At 44.8% G+C, this 18,213-nt stretch overlaps 1 protein-coding gene across 1 annotated transcript in view; it reads right to left on the bottom strand.

Annotated features, from left to right (window-relative positions):
• LOC130486846 (kelch-like protein 20) overlaps positions 1–17,733 on the bottom strand; it is a 46,345-nt gene extending 28,612 nt beyond the window's left edge. The window contains exons 1-3 of the mRNA XM_056860146.1: positions 17,673–17,733; positions 15,377–15,468; positions 5,444–5,627 (exon numbers count right to left, since the gene is read on the bottom strand). Of these exons, the coding sequence (XP_056716124.1) occupies positions 5,444–5,627; positions 15,377–15,468; positions 17,673–17,695 (299 nt within the window). The 5' untranslated portion in view covers positions 17,696–17,733. The remainder of the gene's footprint in view (positions 1–5,443; positions 5,628–15,376; positions 15,469–17,672) is intronic.
• Between the last annotated feature and the right edge of the window lie 480 nt (positions 17,734–18,213).

Raw genomic sequence — 18,213 nt, 5'->3', positions numbered from 1 at the left:
AATGTGCAAATACATTTATGGGAAGACAAGAGATATATGATGTTGAAGATTAAGTAGATAGAAAAATCTGAATTATAATTTGACTGAACCGTCAGTATAGGTATGGTAAATACTATAAGATCAATAAGGGTCGAAATATAATTGGGGGTAAGACTGGGGTTGTGGGATAACCCGAACATGTTATGTTCGGATCATGATATGTTATATTTCTTTCCCCCCCTTTTCCTTTTCTGTATCCTATATAAACTCAATAAAAATAATATTAAAATAAAAGTAAAATGGAAACATCAGTCATTAGAAGCTGCTGAGGTGGGCAAGCTCCCCTCGCGCTCCATGTAAGGAGGAAAGGTTGCTGCAGAGTAAAGAGCGGCTGCAAGGAAGCTGACCTCGGAATCCAAAATAAGACCCCAGCCAACCTCTTGGCTTGCCTCTCCGGGTGGCTGGGCTAACCTTTCAGCAAAAAACGATCCCTTCTGGAAGGGCGATAGGCATGCCGAGAAACAACGCAGTGCTGGAAATATGACATGACACATTTCTGACACACGCCCGCTCTCTCAATTAAATGTATATTTAGACGCAGAATTCCAGCCCTCAAATGAAACACTTGTGGAATGAGCCGGGGACTTTGAGCCATACTTTTAGCAAGAAATATAGCAGTAATTGGGTTGTCAAAGCTATCAGTCAGACAGAACAGCAATAACTTGTGTGCTAAAGGAACCCAGGGGAGGCTGAGAGACTCAAACAAAGAGCAGTTATCATGCAATCAATACAGACAGCATAGCAGGATGCTATTATGACTGGAGGGGGGGGAGCGGCAAGAGAGCTTATATTATAGGGATCTGTAACAATGGGGCCAGAAAAGGGACAAATTTGGTTTCTGCTCCGGAGCGGGCAAATCATGGCTTAGTGGGAGAGCAACTGCTTAGCGTGCAGAAAGACCCAGGTTAATTCCCTGGCACTTCCAGCAAGAAAGGTCTTAGGTAGGGGGAAAAGGCTTTCCTTGCCCAAGACCCTCAAGAGCTGCTGCCAGTAAGTGGGCAAAGGCTGACCAACGACTGGGGATGCCAACCTCCAGGTGGTGGCTGGAGATCTCCCACCTGATCTGCAGGCGACCGAGATCAGTTCCCCTGGAGAAAAAGGCCCCTTTGGTATTTGGACTCTATGGTATTGAAGTCCCTCCTCTTCCCAAACCCCACCCCCAAAATTCTCCAGTTAGTTCCCAACCCAGAGCTGGCAACCCTATTGGGGAAGGACACCTGCAGTTTTGTCCTGATCAGAAAGGCACTAGATTAGAAACTGGAATTTTTGAACCAAAACCACTCTCGCTCGATTTCATGAATGCTGCTACCCACGAGAAGAGGGGCCAATACAGGGCCCTGCATAAAACAGCTAAGAGAAATAATACCTTTAATCTCCCTTCTCCATTGAAAGTAAGAATAAATGGAAGGAAGGACTATCCGCTCCCATTTATCCATTGATACCTTCAGCACCCATATGCCCGATTTCAGATCCTAAGCCCCTTGTGCCAGATGGCTCTCTTCTTGCAACGTATATAGCACTATGCACATGGACTGTCCCTGATTAAATAACATTGCACAATTCTGCATAAATATAGGATAGCAATCCTGGCCGCAACACTCATCCAGGTTTCTAGCCCCTATGACTTGAAAGCGTGTTCAGTAAATTCAAGACAATGAGGAGGGCTAATGCAATTAATATTGGCCAGGAAGGAGGGGCTCCTTAGCTCTTCACCCACCCCATGACTCAGAGGCAGAAGTAAGAATAAGCAGATGCTGATATTTGCATAAAGATGTCTTGGTTCTGCAGTGAAAGATTTAGCAGATACCTTCTGAATCCACCAGTGGTGAGGACAGAAAAGATCAGTGAGTGCAGGGTTGCCAGGTCCCTCTTTGCCACCTCTTGGCCTGAGGAGGGCGGAGTTTGGGAAGGGGAGGAACTTCAATGCCATAGTGTCCAATTGCCAAAACGGCCATTTTCTCCAGGTGAACTGATCTCTATCGGTTGGAGATCTCCAGCTAGTACCTGGAGGTTACCAACAAAAAACAAACATCTCTGTACTGTTACCATAGGTTAGGAAATTAGTACAAGAATATGCTGAGATATCTGCAAAAACAGTTTGTATTGGAAAACCAAACAAACAATAACAGCAAAGTGCTATATACAGAAGTGACAAATCACATCAGTGAAGTGCTATGTACATAAATTGCCATAAGCATATACAGCAATCTAGGCATATATTTTTTGTATCCTAAATGCAGGTAGATGCTCAATGGATGTTCATATTACTGAAGAACAAGATGGAATGCTGGGATACGATCATTTCGGAGTCTTCTTCAGTCCCACATATTTCACCATAAGTGTATGTGTTCACTTCAATGAAGATTAATAAGTTCCTCATATGGATACATGGTCTTGCTATATTCAATTTTCATAAAGATCTGTAGTACAGTAGTCTTAAGAATTTTAAAGCAGACCAGGTGCACTGCTTCTTACAAAGATTGTAACAGGTTCCCGAAATGATCGTATCCCAGCATTCCATCTTGTTCTTCAGTAATATGAACATCCATTGAACATCTACCTGCATTTAGGATACGAAAAATATATGCCTAGATTGCTGTATATGCTCATGGCAATTTATGTACATAGCACTTCACTGATGTGATTTGTCACTTCTGTATATAGCACTTTGCTGTTATTGTTTGTTTGGTTTTCCAATACAAACTGTTTTTGCAGATATCTCAGCATATTCTTGTACTAAGCACCTGGAGGTTGGCAACCCTAAGTGAGGGCCATAACTTGGCCTCGTTTCTATAACGAGACATTGGAGTCGAACAGACTGTGTTAATACTGATATTTTGGGTCTTCATTGCCTGCTGCCAGCATCTCAGCTTTCTCCCTCAGGGTATTACCCAGTTACCCGCGCTGTGACTTGCGGTATGTCACAAACCAAGTGCGAAGCCGGTTTTCGGTGTTGCCAGGAGCTCGTGTGCCACAGTGAGGCTCAAGGGAAGAAAGAGGAGAGCCCTTCAGGATTTGACATGTTTTAGGCCAATTATGCACGGCTGTTTCCTTGCGATCACCCCACCGACTTCTTCGGGCTTTGATTTGATGATGCTTGCCTTTTCCGATGGTCAGAGGTTGCCTCGCTCTCCGGACGTATCTCCATGGGTCTTGCCTGTGTTTTCTCGATTCGTGTTTAGCCCGCATCCAGAGAACATGGGGAAAATATGTAGAAATGTGTGGGGAGAGCAAGGCAACCTCTGGTGGTCAGAAAATGTAAGTGTGATCAAAGCAAAGCCCCCAAGAAGTCAGCTGGGTGACCGCAAGGAAACAGCCATGCATAATTGGCCTTAGAAAAGTAGCAAGAAGGTTCTCATTCCATCCCTGTTATTGGTGCGAGCACAAGATGTCCCCAAAAAAAGAACAGAGGGATTCCAATTAGGAACAGGCCAAAATCCTATCATTCCTTTTGAATATTTGCTGATATTTTTATCAGCCATTGCAGTTCTCCATTTTTTGATGCGCCCAACAACGGTTGCAAGCAGAGAAAGGCCTTTAGCAGTCTCTAGTAGTTGGAGGCCATTGATCCTTGGGAGGAAAATCAGGGTGTTACAAGCATATCTCTAACGTAACCTGTAAAATTAAGGAGGTTGTGTAGAACCATTCCTCACTGGGGTTGCCAGCCTCCAGGTGGTGGCTGGAGATCTCCCGCTATTACAACTGATCTCCAGGCGACAGAGATTAGTTCCCCTGGAGAAAATGGCCGCTTTGGCAATGGGACTCTATGGAATTGAAGTCCCTCCCATCTCCATACCCCACCCTCCTCAGGCTCCACCCCAAAAATCTCCAGGTATTTCCCAACCCGGAGGTGGCAACTATCACCACTAAATCCAGTCCCCAAAAGAAGATGGTCTTCACTTGCCTTCTGATGCTAAAAGGGACAGAGCCAAATGTACATCCTGAAAAGGGGACTTGCAACATCTCCCTGTGCCACCACAGAGAAGGCCCTGTCTCATGTAACTCTCCATCAGACTTCTAATGGTTGTGGAATGCTCCCCATAAGGAGCATAACTTGGGGGTCACCCAACAAAACTGATAGTCTGTAAATTCAGAACAAACAAAGGGAAGTCCTTCGCCCAAAGCAGCAGTAACCAGTAGAATTCATTGCCCTTACATCCATTGCCTTCATTGGCTTTAAAGAGGATCTGAGAAATTCATGGAGGAGAAGTCAATTGATGGCTATGAGCCCTGATGGATACATGAAACCTCCATGTTCAGAGGCAGCTTGCCAAATACCAGCTGCCGCTGGACAAACAGAGGAGAACTCTCCCTGAGGGCTTCCAGCAAGCATTAGATTGGGGACAGGATGCTCCTCTAGATGAAGCCATGGTCCAACCCAACAAGAATTTTTTGAGGGCCTTCCTGTTCATTTTTAATATTTGTATTTATCCTTCACTTTCGTGACTTCCGCTTCCACCAATGGTATTCAATATCACGTAGGGATTTTCCCTTTTCATTTCACAGCCATTTATGATAGGCTAAGCTGGACCAAAATTACCCAGTGACACTGGTGCCTGAGCAGGGACTTGAACCCGGGTTTACCTAGTCCAAATGCAACACGCTCTTTACTACGCTACCCTGATATATTGAAAAGGAATGGAGAAATGACACCCAACTTGTTGCATTGCTAATGCTGCAAACATCTGAGTCCTTCATCAAGGCAGATATTTATGTCTGTCTGCTTCTGGAAACTCAAACCTATTGCTGTCATCTTGCTATGCACACAGCTATTTTACAGACCTTCGACAACGACTTCAGGCCCTTCTCAAATGTCTGATTGGGCAGCTCAGGAGGGATGATTCAGAACCGCCAGATACTAAGAACTCAGCACTTAAAAGATACGATCGGTGTTTCAAAAGACCTCTCTCAGCCAAGAGGGACTACTCATCTCGGTCTTCTCCCATAACTTCATTCTCAGTTAATTGGGAGGCATTACCTGTTATCTCCTAACATTGCACAGCCGTGACTTTTCCTCCAGGTTTTCCTCTCACTCTGTAGCTGCAGGTGCCTTCTCAAGATTGGCACAAACGGCCAGAAGTTGCAAGTTTAATTGAACATCGGCAGCCAATGGCTATTACCTAGCAGTCACACTTCACTTGCTTAGAATGTAAAGATTGAAGTTTTGGAGTTTAAACATAGCCAAGGGAGCAGACAGAACTTGGAGCAGTGGGAGGATTTGCCCTGGGAAGCCAACTGCAAAGAACCATGGCAGACTACGAGGGCATGCAGAGCACTTTGCGCAGAACTGACATTCCTTAAAGGCAAACGATACCCAAGCATTTATGTGTTTCCACCTTGAGCCTCAGCAAGAAAGGCAGACTACAAGTGAAGCACGCCAATAATAATCCAACTGCAGAATTACCTCTCAACACTGCTACGGCACACCACACCATCATGGCCACCCACCATGTAGATGGAGCCATTTAGGGCAGCCACTCCGACGCCACTCCGGTGCCTCGAGACGGACCCGAGCACTTTCCATTCGTGGTCCAGGGGGTTGTAGCGCTCCACACCGCTAACGCTGCTGCCGTGGCTCAGCCCGCCAACTACCAAACAGGAGAGGAAGGGGGGAGATCAGTGAAATCATAGAATCATAGCGTTGGAAGGGACCACCAGGGTCATCAAGTCCAACCCCCTGCACAATGCAGGAAATTCACAACTACCTCCCACCCCACACACACACCCAGTGACCCCAACAACAATCAGAACCATCTTTTTTCAAAAGGGCAGGAGGAAATGACGGTGTGCATACACAATCAGGGCAGAATGAAAAATGCTCGAATGCAGCCTTGGCATGTCACATGGATGGTTTCGGACAATGGAGCAAGGTCGGTGGAACCAAAATTTTGAGAAGTTACACAAACATTTATATGGAGCTTTACATTTTCAAGGTTCTGCTGCTGCTTTTACTTGATCTGATTACCTCACCACCACCACCACTGTGATCTAGACCTCTGCTATAGGGGAGTGCACAATTTGTTCTGGTATTTTTCAGATTCGGGTTTATTGGACCCGAAAAATTTTTGGGAAAGTAAAAAAAAGCCAAATACTCATACTGGTAAATGGGGTTTTCCAGCTTTTTTCCAGATATCCAAAAATTTTCAGCTCCATTAAAGTCTATGGGGGATTTTTTAGGGCTCTGTGGGGGCTGTTTTTCAAGGTAGAGGCAACAGATTTGCAACACAGCTGCAGATGACTCTCCTTAGAAGGAGCCCCCCAAGTTTGGTGAAGTTTGGGTCAGGGGATCCAATTCTATGGTCCCGCAAAGGGGGTTCCCCATCTATCCAATGGAGTTTTCAATTGTTTCCGATTCCCTTGTGGATGTGCTTTTAAAAAAATTAATCCCACCCCCGTGCCCTTACATGAGCCGTGGGGAAGCCAAAAAGCAGGGAAAAGACTGACAATTTTTCAGCTTTCAAGATTTTGGTTTTTCAGCTTCATCCAGATGGCTGGGGTTTTTTTCCCCTGTTTGGAATATTCGAATGCACACCCCCCACTCTGCTATTCCCAACTGGATCTGGCTGATAGAAACAAAGATTTGCAAGAAGTTTCTGGCTAGCAAAAGCAGTTCTGTTTATTATTGCATTTTTGTAGGAACCCCCTTTATTTTTTATTATAATAGCCCTGTGACATAGGTTAGGCAATGTTTCAAGATGTCATCCGCCGCCCTAACTGTGTTGCAAGACCAGCAATCTCCATAAATGTGGAAAGCTAGCACATCAAAGAGAAGGATAGTCCTTTTCCATATCAAGCCGGTTTTCTATATGCAGGGAATTTTGCACAATCATTAGGTCATGAGACCCCACTTGCAGTTTGAAGCAGTTCGTCCCAGTTACAGATTTTCTGCTTAAATGAGATTAAAGTAATGAATGTATGTATGCTCAATTCTTTAATAATTAATTCAGGAAAACCAGGCCAGCCCAACTAAACAAACTACTGAAAGTGACCACTTACGGCACCAATATTTTCGGGGAGTGCCAACAAAACAGCATGCAACTTGAGAAGAAGATCCCAGAGTCTTGTGCAACATTGCAAGGGTTAAGAAAATTAAGACACTGGATCAAAAATCTACCTAGCTCAGTGCCCCATATACATTAGTGTCAGGCAGATGCCTCTAAGAAGCCACCAAGCAGGTAACACCTCTACCCTATGATTTTTCCATTGTTTTTGGTATTCTGAGGTATACTGCTATGGAATATGGAGGTTCCATGTCACCATCATGCTTGTTGCTGCCCCATCATCTTGTACTGTGCAACTCTCAGCAGCACAAATACAAAGGCCAACGTCTTCTAAAATCACTAGGGATATGAGCTGATTAAGAGGCAATGGTTGAAGAGCTACATGTTTGTGTGAACTCACTGAATGCTGGACAAGAATTGTTTCCTGCTATCAACCACCCACAAATTGAAACTTTTGCCTCCTGGGTCACTGGTTTACTGTTCAACTTTTGCAAGAAACAGAGAAATGCTGCTGAGAATATATTGCCAGCTCTGTCTCTCTGTCTCCCTTTTTTAAAAAGAAGTAATAGATTTCCTCATTAGCAGCTCTATTTCCAGAGACAGGTGTGAACTTTCCCTGATGGCTGACAGCCTGACAACCAACAAAGCATCATCTTTCCCAGCAATGAGGGTTCACATGTCATTAGGAGAAGGAACCCTGTCTAGTCCTAAAGAAAGAAGAGATCACCCATTAAATCCGCCCTGAGCCTGGCTCGCTAGGGATGAGGGCGGGTTATAAATTTGAAATAAATAAATAAATAAAATCAGGACAGGGAAGGGATCCTTGATCTGTTCTGCACAGATTGATTGATTGACAAAAGGAACAGTTTTCTCCCCACTTATGATTGTGGGTCATACGCTACATCACATATGTATCACATCCGATGCTTTTCTGCATTCCTTCTAATTTTGTAGTCTTAGTGCTAAAAACATTGCTTGTTGGATTCCTCATGCTTTTTGATTGCATTGTTTTGCACCGTCTAATCCACCCTAAGTCACAGCGACAAAGGCCAGCTACAAGTAAATAAGACAAATAATGATCATTTCATTAACAGGCCATGATTTTTTTAAAAAAATTGACAGTGCGATCCTAGGCAGTTAGACCAGACTATATTCATTCACATCAATAGGGTTTTGATCAAATTAAGTAAAGCTGCATAGAATGACTCTGTAAAATCTGAAAGAGTTCCAAGCGCTCTGACTGCCTCCATTTACCAGGGGCCATTTGCCTGGGGCTGACTGCCCCCATTTACCCTTGATTTCTGATCCCCAATGCTTGTAAGACACAACTCCTGCTTGCTCCCAGATTTGTCTTTCAGGGGCGCCTTGATTAGCATTTTGATGATATTGCTGCAATTACTCTTCAGGGTTTAGACCCTGCCCCAGGATCTTCAGAAGCTAAATCTCCAAATGGGAAATGGATAAATCTCCTCTCTAACCCACATGTGGACAAATGCATAAGTGCATGAATACCAAGGGTCAAACTATATGGGAGGGTCCGCCTGACACAGGCTCCTATATGCCTAAAAACCAACTCTTCTTCTTCCTTTTAGCCGCCTCTCTTTCTGCATCAGGCCCCAGGTGCGACAGCAGGCTGGCTCTCTGTTCCTGCCACTAGCAGCCAAACCACGCTCCCTCCTCTCACTTTCTTGAAGGGTGAGGATGGGGAGGGCCTAGGGTTGCCAACCTCCAGGTAGTATATGTGGAAATTCACACTATATGGGTGCTGTTTAAACAGTATTAGCAATATTTATACAGCACTACTGCTCAAAAATTATTACAATATATGTTTTTTTCAAATTCTAGTAGCTCATTAATAGCTAAAGTAATATAGTATACCGGTAATAAACTACAAAGCTACCATAGGACTATTTTAATGAGTTAGCTTCACACATACAAAACCAAATTACATCATTTCCATTCTGTAAAAATAAAAATAAAAAAATGCCCAGAGGGTTAACATCACCCTACTGTGTTGAACAAGGTTCCTGAAGAATGTCCTATTAAGTAAAGTCCACGTCCGTGCTGGACAAGCCGCTATTGCCGGCTGCAGAGAGCAAGCAGCTCCCGTTTGCTACAAGGAACAGGCTACTCGTGTCAAGACAAACAATTAGTCTGTGCTGCAAGAGATAAATCTCTCCCGTCGACTGCAAAGAGCAAGCTGTTCCTGTCAGCTACAAGGAACCGGCTACTCCCATTGAGATAAACAGTAAATTAATCAAGCTCCCGCAGGGAACTCCGTTGAAAGTTTTTCTTGTCAATTTCACATGAAGGCTTGATAAAGTGTGCTAAAAGCACTTTTATCCCTTAATATCAGGGTAAACTGAATAGTGATATTCCACAGTAGGACGAAAAAATATACAGCTTCCAAAAATGGAACCAATATGAAATATGAAATATGAGGACGTGTTTTCCGGATACAAGACACGTTTCAATCCGCTTTCTTCAGCTCGGTTAACATTCCATTATTTCTATAAAAATAAATTATAATCATTACAGAACAGAGGTATTTTCTATTACAGAGACTATCTCATATACAATATATATTTTTAATTTCATAATGTCCTAAACATGGATCTCAATGACATACCTTAGATTGCATGGTATAAAACCTCCAATTCGACAGCAACAGGTTCCTAGGAGTATCCATACTAACCTTACAACATCTACTTCCTTAATAGTTTCCAGGCGCAGAGAGATCATTAAGTTACCCATTCTTTTCTTAAAGGGGACTAGCATTTATTCCATATAGGCATTCATATCTTTTTAAACAAAGCACGATAGGTCAAAATCCGTATTCAGGCCGTGTGGAGGTAGAGTTGGTTGATTAACTGTTTATCTTGACGGGAGTAGCCCGTTCCTTGTAGCTGACAGGAACGGCTTGCTCTTTGCAGTTGACGGGAGAGATTTATCTCTTGCAGCACGGACTAATTGTTTGGCAATTGGACTCTATGGCATTGAAATCCTCCCCTCCCCAAACCCCAACCTCCTCAGGCTCCACCCCAAAAACCTCCCACTGGTGGCAAAGAGGGGCCTGGCAACCACAGGATGGCCTTGTTCCCAGATTTGCCTTTCAGGGGCACCTTGTTTATGATCTTTGATGGAATTGCTGCAGTTATTCTTCAGCATTTAGACCCTACCCCAGGATCTTCAGAGGCTACACATCTAAGCGGGGAATGGATACACCTCCCCTCTAACCCACACGTGGACAAATGCATAAGTGGATGAACACCAAGGGTCAAACTATACGGGATGCTGGTATCCTCCCATTAGTATGTGTGTGTGTAAAGTGCCTTAAAGTCGCAGCCGACCTATGGCGACCCCTTTTTTGGGGTTTTCATGGCAAGAGACTAACAGAGGTGGTTTGCCAGTGCCTTCCTCTGCACAGCAACTCTGGTATTCCTTGGTGGTCTCCCATCCAAATACTAACCAGGGCTGACCCTGCTTAGCTTCTGAGATCTGAGGAGATCAGGCTAGCCTGGGCCATCCAGGTCAGGGCTCCCATTAGTATACCTGATGTTAATTTAACCAAGTAGCTTGGGGGGGCTGGTCTAGATCAGAGCCGCAGCACTGGGGAGGGAATGTCAACTATTTACCCCAACCCTTTTTCTAACTGAAAATATGTTTGTTTGTTTTTGCATTCCAGGACTTAACCTGATTAGGGGAATGGCTCAAGGGTGGTGGAGAAGCGTCAGCCACAATCCTGTTCACTCCTCCCATGGCTGATTTTTAAGGCACAGTTACACATTTCGAATTCCAGTATGGAAAGTCCAGCTGTGAAATGTATTTATTTGTTTCGTTTATACCCCATGAAGCCAGCTGGGTGACCTTGGGCTAGTCTAGGATTGCCAATCACCAGGTACTAGCTGGAGATCTCTTGCTATTACAACTGATCTCCAGCCGATAGAGATCAGTTCACCTGGAGAAAATGGCCACTTTGGCCATTGGAGCCCCCAAACTCTGCCCTCCTTAGGCTCCACCCCAAAAACCTCCCGCCGGTTGCAAAGAGGGACTTGGCAAACCTAGGCTAGTCACAGTTCTCTCTGAACTCTCTCAGCCCCACCTACCTCACAAGGTGTCTGTTGTGGGGGGAGGAAGGGAAGGAGATTGTAAGCCGGTTTGATTCTCCTTAAAAAGGTAGAGAAAGTCGTTATATAAAACCAAGTCTTCTTCTTCTTCAGGACCAAAGTTGCCTTCCTTGCTAGGTGGAGCCATCGTATTTCCAATGGTTGGGGCAGGGAACTCCTTAACAATGAATGGGGATAATCCATCCTGTCCTCCTAACAATCTGAAACATCTAAAACTTCCTTGACAAGCCTACGTATGTGTGTGTATTTTTGTGTCTATGAATTATTATTAACCCCAGAAACACAACTAAAAATAAGTAGAATGTACTTATTAAAATAACTTTCCTTAAGTAACTGGCTTCCTTAAGCCACCCTTTGATTCTCCAAATGCCCTGATGCTGTACCCTCCTTTAGGGCAACACAGGGATCTTGAAACATTCACTGGGAAAATCTAGGGTGGGCACAGCGGGTGGATCAGCTTTGCGGAGTTTGGAGCATCCCCCACTTTTTTGAGGGGGCAGAGAAAGCCAACTTCTCCTACCTTCTTTAGTTCATAAATTTTCCTACTTTAAATAGAAGTTCTCAAGCTATAAATGGAAAGATGTTTTAAAGGCTTTTAAAAAGATATTGTAACGCCATGTTCTGAGAGGGATGTGTTTCCACTGGCCCTACCCAGTCCATAACCCCGTCCAGGATGTAAGAATGCCAGCCTCCCAGTGGAACTCCCTGCCCCAGGATGTGGTGATGGCTGCCAACTTGGAAGGCTTTAAGAGGGGAGTGGGCATGTTCATGGAGGAGAGGGATTTTCATGGCTGCTAGACAAAATGGATACTAGTCAAGATGCATACCTATTCTCTCCAGTAACAGAGGAGAATGCCCATTATATTAGGTGTTGTGGAACACAGGCAGGATAATGCTGCTGCAGTCATCTTGCTTGTGGGCTTCCTAGAGGCACTTGGTTGGCCACTGTGTGAACAGACTGCTGTGTGAACAGACTGCTGGACTTGGATGGACCTTGGTCTGATCCAGCATGGCCTTTCTTACGTTCTTATGTGGGACGTGGGGATCCCCCAGAATTACAGATCATCTCCAGGTGACAGAGATCAGTTGCCCTGGAGAAAATGGATGCTTTGGAGGGTGGACTCTATAGTATTGTCCCTGTCCTCCCCAGGATCCATCTCCAAATCTCCAGGAGTTTCCCAACCTGGACTGGCAACCCTACCCCTCGCCTCCACCTCCCACCAGTAGCCAGGGGAGACCTTGCAACCCCACCAGAAGGGTATGCTTTGCCCATAGCAGCAAAGTTCTAAATTTTTATTGGCATCTATGGATGGACATGGATACATCATGCCTTTTCCTAGTTGCCCCTACCCCCCGCAACCCTTTCTGGAAGAACACACCCTCTTCTCCAAGCTGACCGGATCACAAAGTATGTAGGATATTTAGATGTGATAAACATCTAAGCATGATCCTAAGAAGTTACGAGAAAAGCTTGTAACCCAAGTCCACTGGGCCTATTTTTAGAAAGCTTTTTTTTAGAAAGCTATCCCTATATCTTGTAAAATATAGAGAACAGTTCTTACACAACATCATGATTCCCTGCTCCACCCCCAAAAAAATCTGTGGTTGTTTTTTTAAAAAAAATTATGGTTTTAGCCATGCAATGAGAAGGCCTGACCTTCTATGAGAAGACCTGACCTTCTCTCTAGCATGATAGCTCAAATACTTAAGAGGCATTAATGGCCAGCTGCTGTTGACAGAGCCTGGAATGCAGGTCACACCCACCCAGGTTCAGCCAGCATGGTGTAGTGGTTAAGAGCGGTGGTTTGGAGTGGTAGACTCTAACCTGGAGAACCGGGTTTGACTTCCCACTCCTGCACATGAGCGGCGGACTCTAATCTGGTGAACTGGGTTGGTTTCCCCATTCCTACACATGAAGCCAGCTGGGTGACCTTGGGCTAGTCACAGCTCTTAGAGCTCTCTCAGCCCCACCTACCTCACAGGGTGTCAGCTGTGGTGAGAGGAAAGGAAGGAGATTGTAAGCCGGTTTGATTCTCCTTAAAAGATAGAGAAAATCAGCATATAAAAACCAACTCTTCTTCTTCTTCAAGGCTCTCCAGCCCAAATGACCAGCATCAGATCTCTTTCAGAGAGTGAAGCTGGTTCCCAGTTCCTTGTTCACACCACCTAGTCCTGGTGTGCTTTGAGAGAATTATGTGTTTTGAAAAAAATAGCATTTTCACCTAGGGATACCAGCCTCCAGGTGGGACCTGGGGACCTTCCAGAATTACAGCTTATCTCCAGATTACAGAGACCAGTTCCCTTGGAGAAAATGGATGCTTTGAAGGGTGGACTCTATGACAGTGTACCCCTGTCCTCCCCAGGCTCTACCCCCAAATCTCTAGGAGTTTCCCAACCTGGAGATGGCAACCCTAACCACCCCCACCAGTGGCCAAGAGGGACCTGGCAACTCTATTTTCACCTATATGTTTCCTACCTGCCAACAGTGTACAACTACTAACAGTACAATCCTTTATAGAATTATACCCTTCTAAGTCAATTTAAATCACTACGTTAAGATAGAGAGCAACTCTGCTTAGGGTTGCGTTGTAAATCAAGAGTGCTTTCTACTGACTTGCTCTCTCCAGACAAGGAAAACTAACCGCATAAAAGGCTGCCCCCTAAAAACATCCTACTGCTCAGGGAAACAGAGAGCAGAAAATACCACTATTATTTAGGATGCTGTTTCCATGGATTCTCCCAACATCCATGATCAGCTTTGGGGAGGGTGTAAAAGGTTGTACCAAGGACCAAGATCTGCTCTGCTTGTGGTTTTGGGGGTTTAACCTGATTTATTCAGAAGATTAACGGTTAAAATTATTCTTGTCTGTATGTATAGGAAACACAGCAGTTCCTCCTTCCAAAGATAAGCTGATCCTCACAATTATGAAAAGATTTAAGGCAAGTAAAACACTCAAGGAAAGCTCTTTCATCTACAAAGTGTAGCAATACAATCAATAAATCACATCGCAAGCTGAGCTCAGAGAAGAAACCCTTAATATTTGAGTGGCAATTATATCCCTGCCTCAAATGGGTGTGTGTGTGTGAATGTGCAGAACATCTGTCCTATCTACAATTATCCTAGTTTGGAACATTGTGTGGAGTTTCACTAGAATTTTAAGGAAAGACCAACCTGCAGGGTATTTTCCCAAGGAAAAAAGTGTGATTTTTAACAAAGCAACCACATTATGTATCTTAGACCAGGTCTTATCAGTGATTGTAACTCAGAAACTTCCCCAAGTAATTAAAGGCATCTTAACACAAATGTTCAGCATTGCTGTTTGGGTACTCAAGAGAATTCTTCTCCCTTCTTCAGATTCACAACCAACAAATTCTCCCAGGGAGAGCGTTCACAGTTATATTGGGGTCCTCATTCTGATAAGAACTAGCATGGTTAGTAGGGTTGCCAGGTCCCTCTTCGCCACCAGGGGGAGGTTTTTGGGGAGGAACCTGAGGAGGGCAGGGTTTGGGGAGGGACTTCAATGCCATAGAGTCCAATTGCCAAAGCGGCCATTTTCTCCAGGTGAACTGATCTCTATCAGCTGGAGATCAGTTGTAACAGCGGAAGATCTCCAGTTAGTACCTGGAGGCTAGCAACCCAAATGGTTAGAATGGGACTGGGGAGACCAACTTCAACTCTTTGCCAGGCCCTGCAGCATGATTTAGTCTCTCCTTCTAGGGGTAGGTTACATCACAGGGATGTTGTGAGATAAAAAGGAGGAGAGGAGAACAAGGTATGCCTCCCTAAACACCTGGGAGACATAGTGGGATAAAAATTTTGGGTTGGATTCTTCACAAAAACACCGGAAAAGTGCTGTAAACCAGCAGAATGGATTCCTAGGATCCAACCCATAATAACAGATAAGACAACGTGTTCTATGGGAGGTAACTCAGCCCCTTTACTTAGGGATAGAACCTACTCTTCCTTAAAGCTGCAGATTCTTCCAAAATAAAAACTATTTTTCATGACACCGCTAAATTTGGAGATATTTTATTTTATCCAGTTGGAAAAGTCTCCAAGGTTGCTATCTTTTAATTAAATGTGGGATTCCTTAAGACTGATGCTAAACAGAGAGCATGGAGTAACTTATGCTTATATTTGCCGGTCCCAGATTCACAAAGACAACTTCTTCGCCCAAACAAAAATGGCAGAAAAGATAATTTACTTACTAGCATAAAGCAGCTCTACTTGATGGTCACTTTTGGAAGCTGCATCTTGGGTTCTCTGGCCAAACAACTTCCTCTTCGGTTTAAGCAGTTCTCTACAGTGACACAACATATGCTGGTGAGAACCACATCAACTCCCCCACCACCACCACCCAACCACAAAAATCCACCACAAAAAACTGCACTCCATCTTGGGAGGATTAAGTCTCTGGTTTTGAAAACATCAGAGCTGACAAAGTGAATACCGGGCACAAGCCTGGCCAATTTAAGACACCTTTTAAAAGGAGCCACCTGATCCTTCTTGACCCCACAAAAGATGCAAGGGTATTTTTAAAAGCCTCTGACGGCATCCAAATCAAGAAGGGGACGAGCAAGCAGAAAGCCGGAGGCTGGTAGGAGACTATCTAAAGAAAGTTGGGTTAATTCAAAAACCTGGAAGCGACCACATGAACACACATGAAGCTGCCTTATACTGAATCAGACCCTTGGTCCATCAAAGTCAGTATTGTCTACTCAGACTGGCAGTGGCCCTCCAGGGTCTCAGGCAGAGGTCTTTCACTTCACCTACTTGCCTAGTCCCTTTAACTGGAGATGTTGGGGATTGAACCGGGGACCTTCTGCATGCCAAGCAGATGCTCTACCACTGAGCCATGGCCCTCCCAAAGGTGATGATAGGCCATGACACAATGGCAACAGTAGTGTGTTGGCTACATTGTTGAAGCTAGGAATAGGCAGATCTGGGTTCAAATCCCCACACAACCAAGAAGCGTAGTGAGTGATCTAGGGTATGTCATTCTCTCAGATCAACCTCCCTCAGTGGGCTGTGGAGGATAAGATGGAGGAGAGGATTACATATTGGGGTGGGCTGTGGCTCAGTAGCAGAGCATGTGTTTTGCATACAGAAGGTCCCAGGTCCAATCCGTGGCATTTCAAACTCAGGTGTCAGGTAATGTTAAAGACCTCTACCTGAGAGCTGCTGCCAATCGAGTACGCAATACCGAACTTGATTCTCGGCATACAAAGCCTGCAATCTACCTCTAAGCTACGGCCTCTCCATTCTTTGAAGGAAGAGAAAAAGAATGTGCTGTCAAGTCGTAATTGACTCATGGCAACCCCAACCATGGGGTGTTCAAGGCAAGAGTTGAGCAGAGGTGGTTTGCCATTGCCTTCCTCCGCATAGCATCCCCAAACTTTCTGGGTGGTTTACCATCCAAGTACTGACCATGGTCGACCCCTGCTTAGCTCCCAAGCCCAGACAAACTTGGGCCAAACTGAAGGAAAGGTAAGATTTTTTAAAGTAGCAGGTTTACCCCATGCTTTTTGGAAACTTTGGCCTTTTATGTATGGCCGTTTCCCTCGCGGTCCCCTCTCCGACCACTTTGAGTCTTTGTTTTGATTATGCATGCCGTTTCCGACTGTCAGAGGTCGCCTCGCTCTCCCCCTGCATTTCCCCGCATTTTGCATGCATTTTCAGGGACCTGTTTTATCTCGAATTTGAAAACGTGAGCAAAATGCAGGGAAGCGCAGGGGGAGAGCGAGGTGACCTCTGATGGTCGGAAAAGGCATGCATAATCAAAACAAAGACCTGAAGTCATTGGAGGGGTGAAGGTGAGGGAAACACCCATGCATAAAAGGCCTTTGATTCTTGACTGCTTAACATTCTCCTTAACGGACTGTAACTGGGAAGGGCAGCCATGAAGGAGCTAGAAAAGATTCTGAAGTGTAAGGATGTGTCACTGGCAACCAAGACCAAGTTAATTCATGCCATCGTATTCCCTATTACTATGTATGGGTGTGAAAGCTGGACAATGAAGAAAGTAGATTCCTTTGAAATGTGGTGTTGGAGGAGAGTGTTGCGGATACCGTGGACTGCCAAAAAAACAACTCAGTGGGTTATAGATCAAATCAAGCCTGAACTGACCCTAGAACCTAAAATGACTAAACTGAGGCTATCATACTTTGGTCACATTATGAGAAGACAAGCGTCACTGGAAAAGATAATCATGCTAGAAAAGTTGAAGGCAGCAGGAAAAGAGAAAGACCCAACAAGAGATGGATTGACACTATAAAGGAAGCCACAGCTCTCAATTTGCAAGATCTGAGCGAGGCTGTTAAAGACAATCAATGTTTGGGAGGACATTGATTCATATGTCAGAAGCAACTTGACAGCACTTAACACACACAACATTCATAAGACAAAAAGCTATTCACGTACAAGCACCATGCTGTCCTCTCAAGCATCTCTTTAAGGGCCTTAACTCCTTCACCAGTTTGAGATATAACGGGCTTAGGTACTCACCCTCTTTCTTCATAGATACCCATCCTCACACACCAGTGATGCTCCTTACTCAACGCAAAGAAAGACCGACCCGTCATCTGGAGGCAAAGCCACAGGCTTATATGCAAACTCAGAAGCCAAAAATAGGAATGCCGGGAGCTGATCCAAGCCCCGGGAGGGGTGGGCAGGACCCAGCCATGTGCTTGTGAAATTCCGCTCAAGCCATTGTTCTAGCCGAAGGCCACGGGTCTTGCTGAGCCTAACAAGACACTCGATATCCTTGGGATGATTGTTTATTCCAGCTCAGGACTTGGTAGCCAGCTGGAGATAGAGAGGCTCAAGTCAAGCCCGTACGCATGGACCCCAGGTCACATGTAATATGAGCAACTGAAGCTGTTTTATCCCAAGACAGACCAAATGTTTGTCTTGTTTGGTATTGTCTGTTCTGGCTGGTAGGGTAGAAGAAAAGTTGGTTTTTATATGCCAACTTTCTCTACCATTTAAGGCAGAATAAAACCGGCTTACAACCGCCTTCCCCTCCCACAACAGACACCTTGTGAGG

The sequence above is a fragment of the Euleptes europaea genome, chromosome 14 (genome assembly GCF_029931775.1).
Source record: "Euleptes europaea isolate rEulEur1 chromosome 14, rEulEur1.hap1, whole genome shotgun sequence".
In the NCBI taxonomy this organism is placed as follows: domain Eukaryota; kingdom Metazoa; phylum Chordata; class Lepidosauria; order Squamata; family Sphaerodactylidae; genus Euleptes; species Euleptes europaea.
This window is presented reverse-complemented; position numbering and strand designations above follow the sequence as displayed.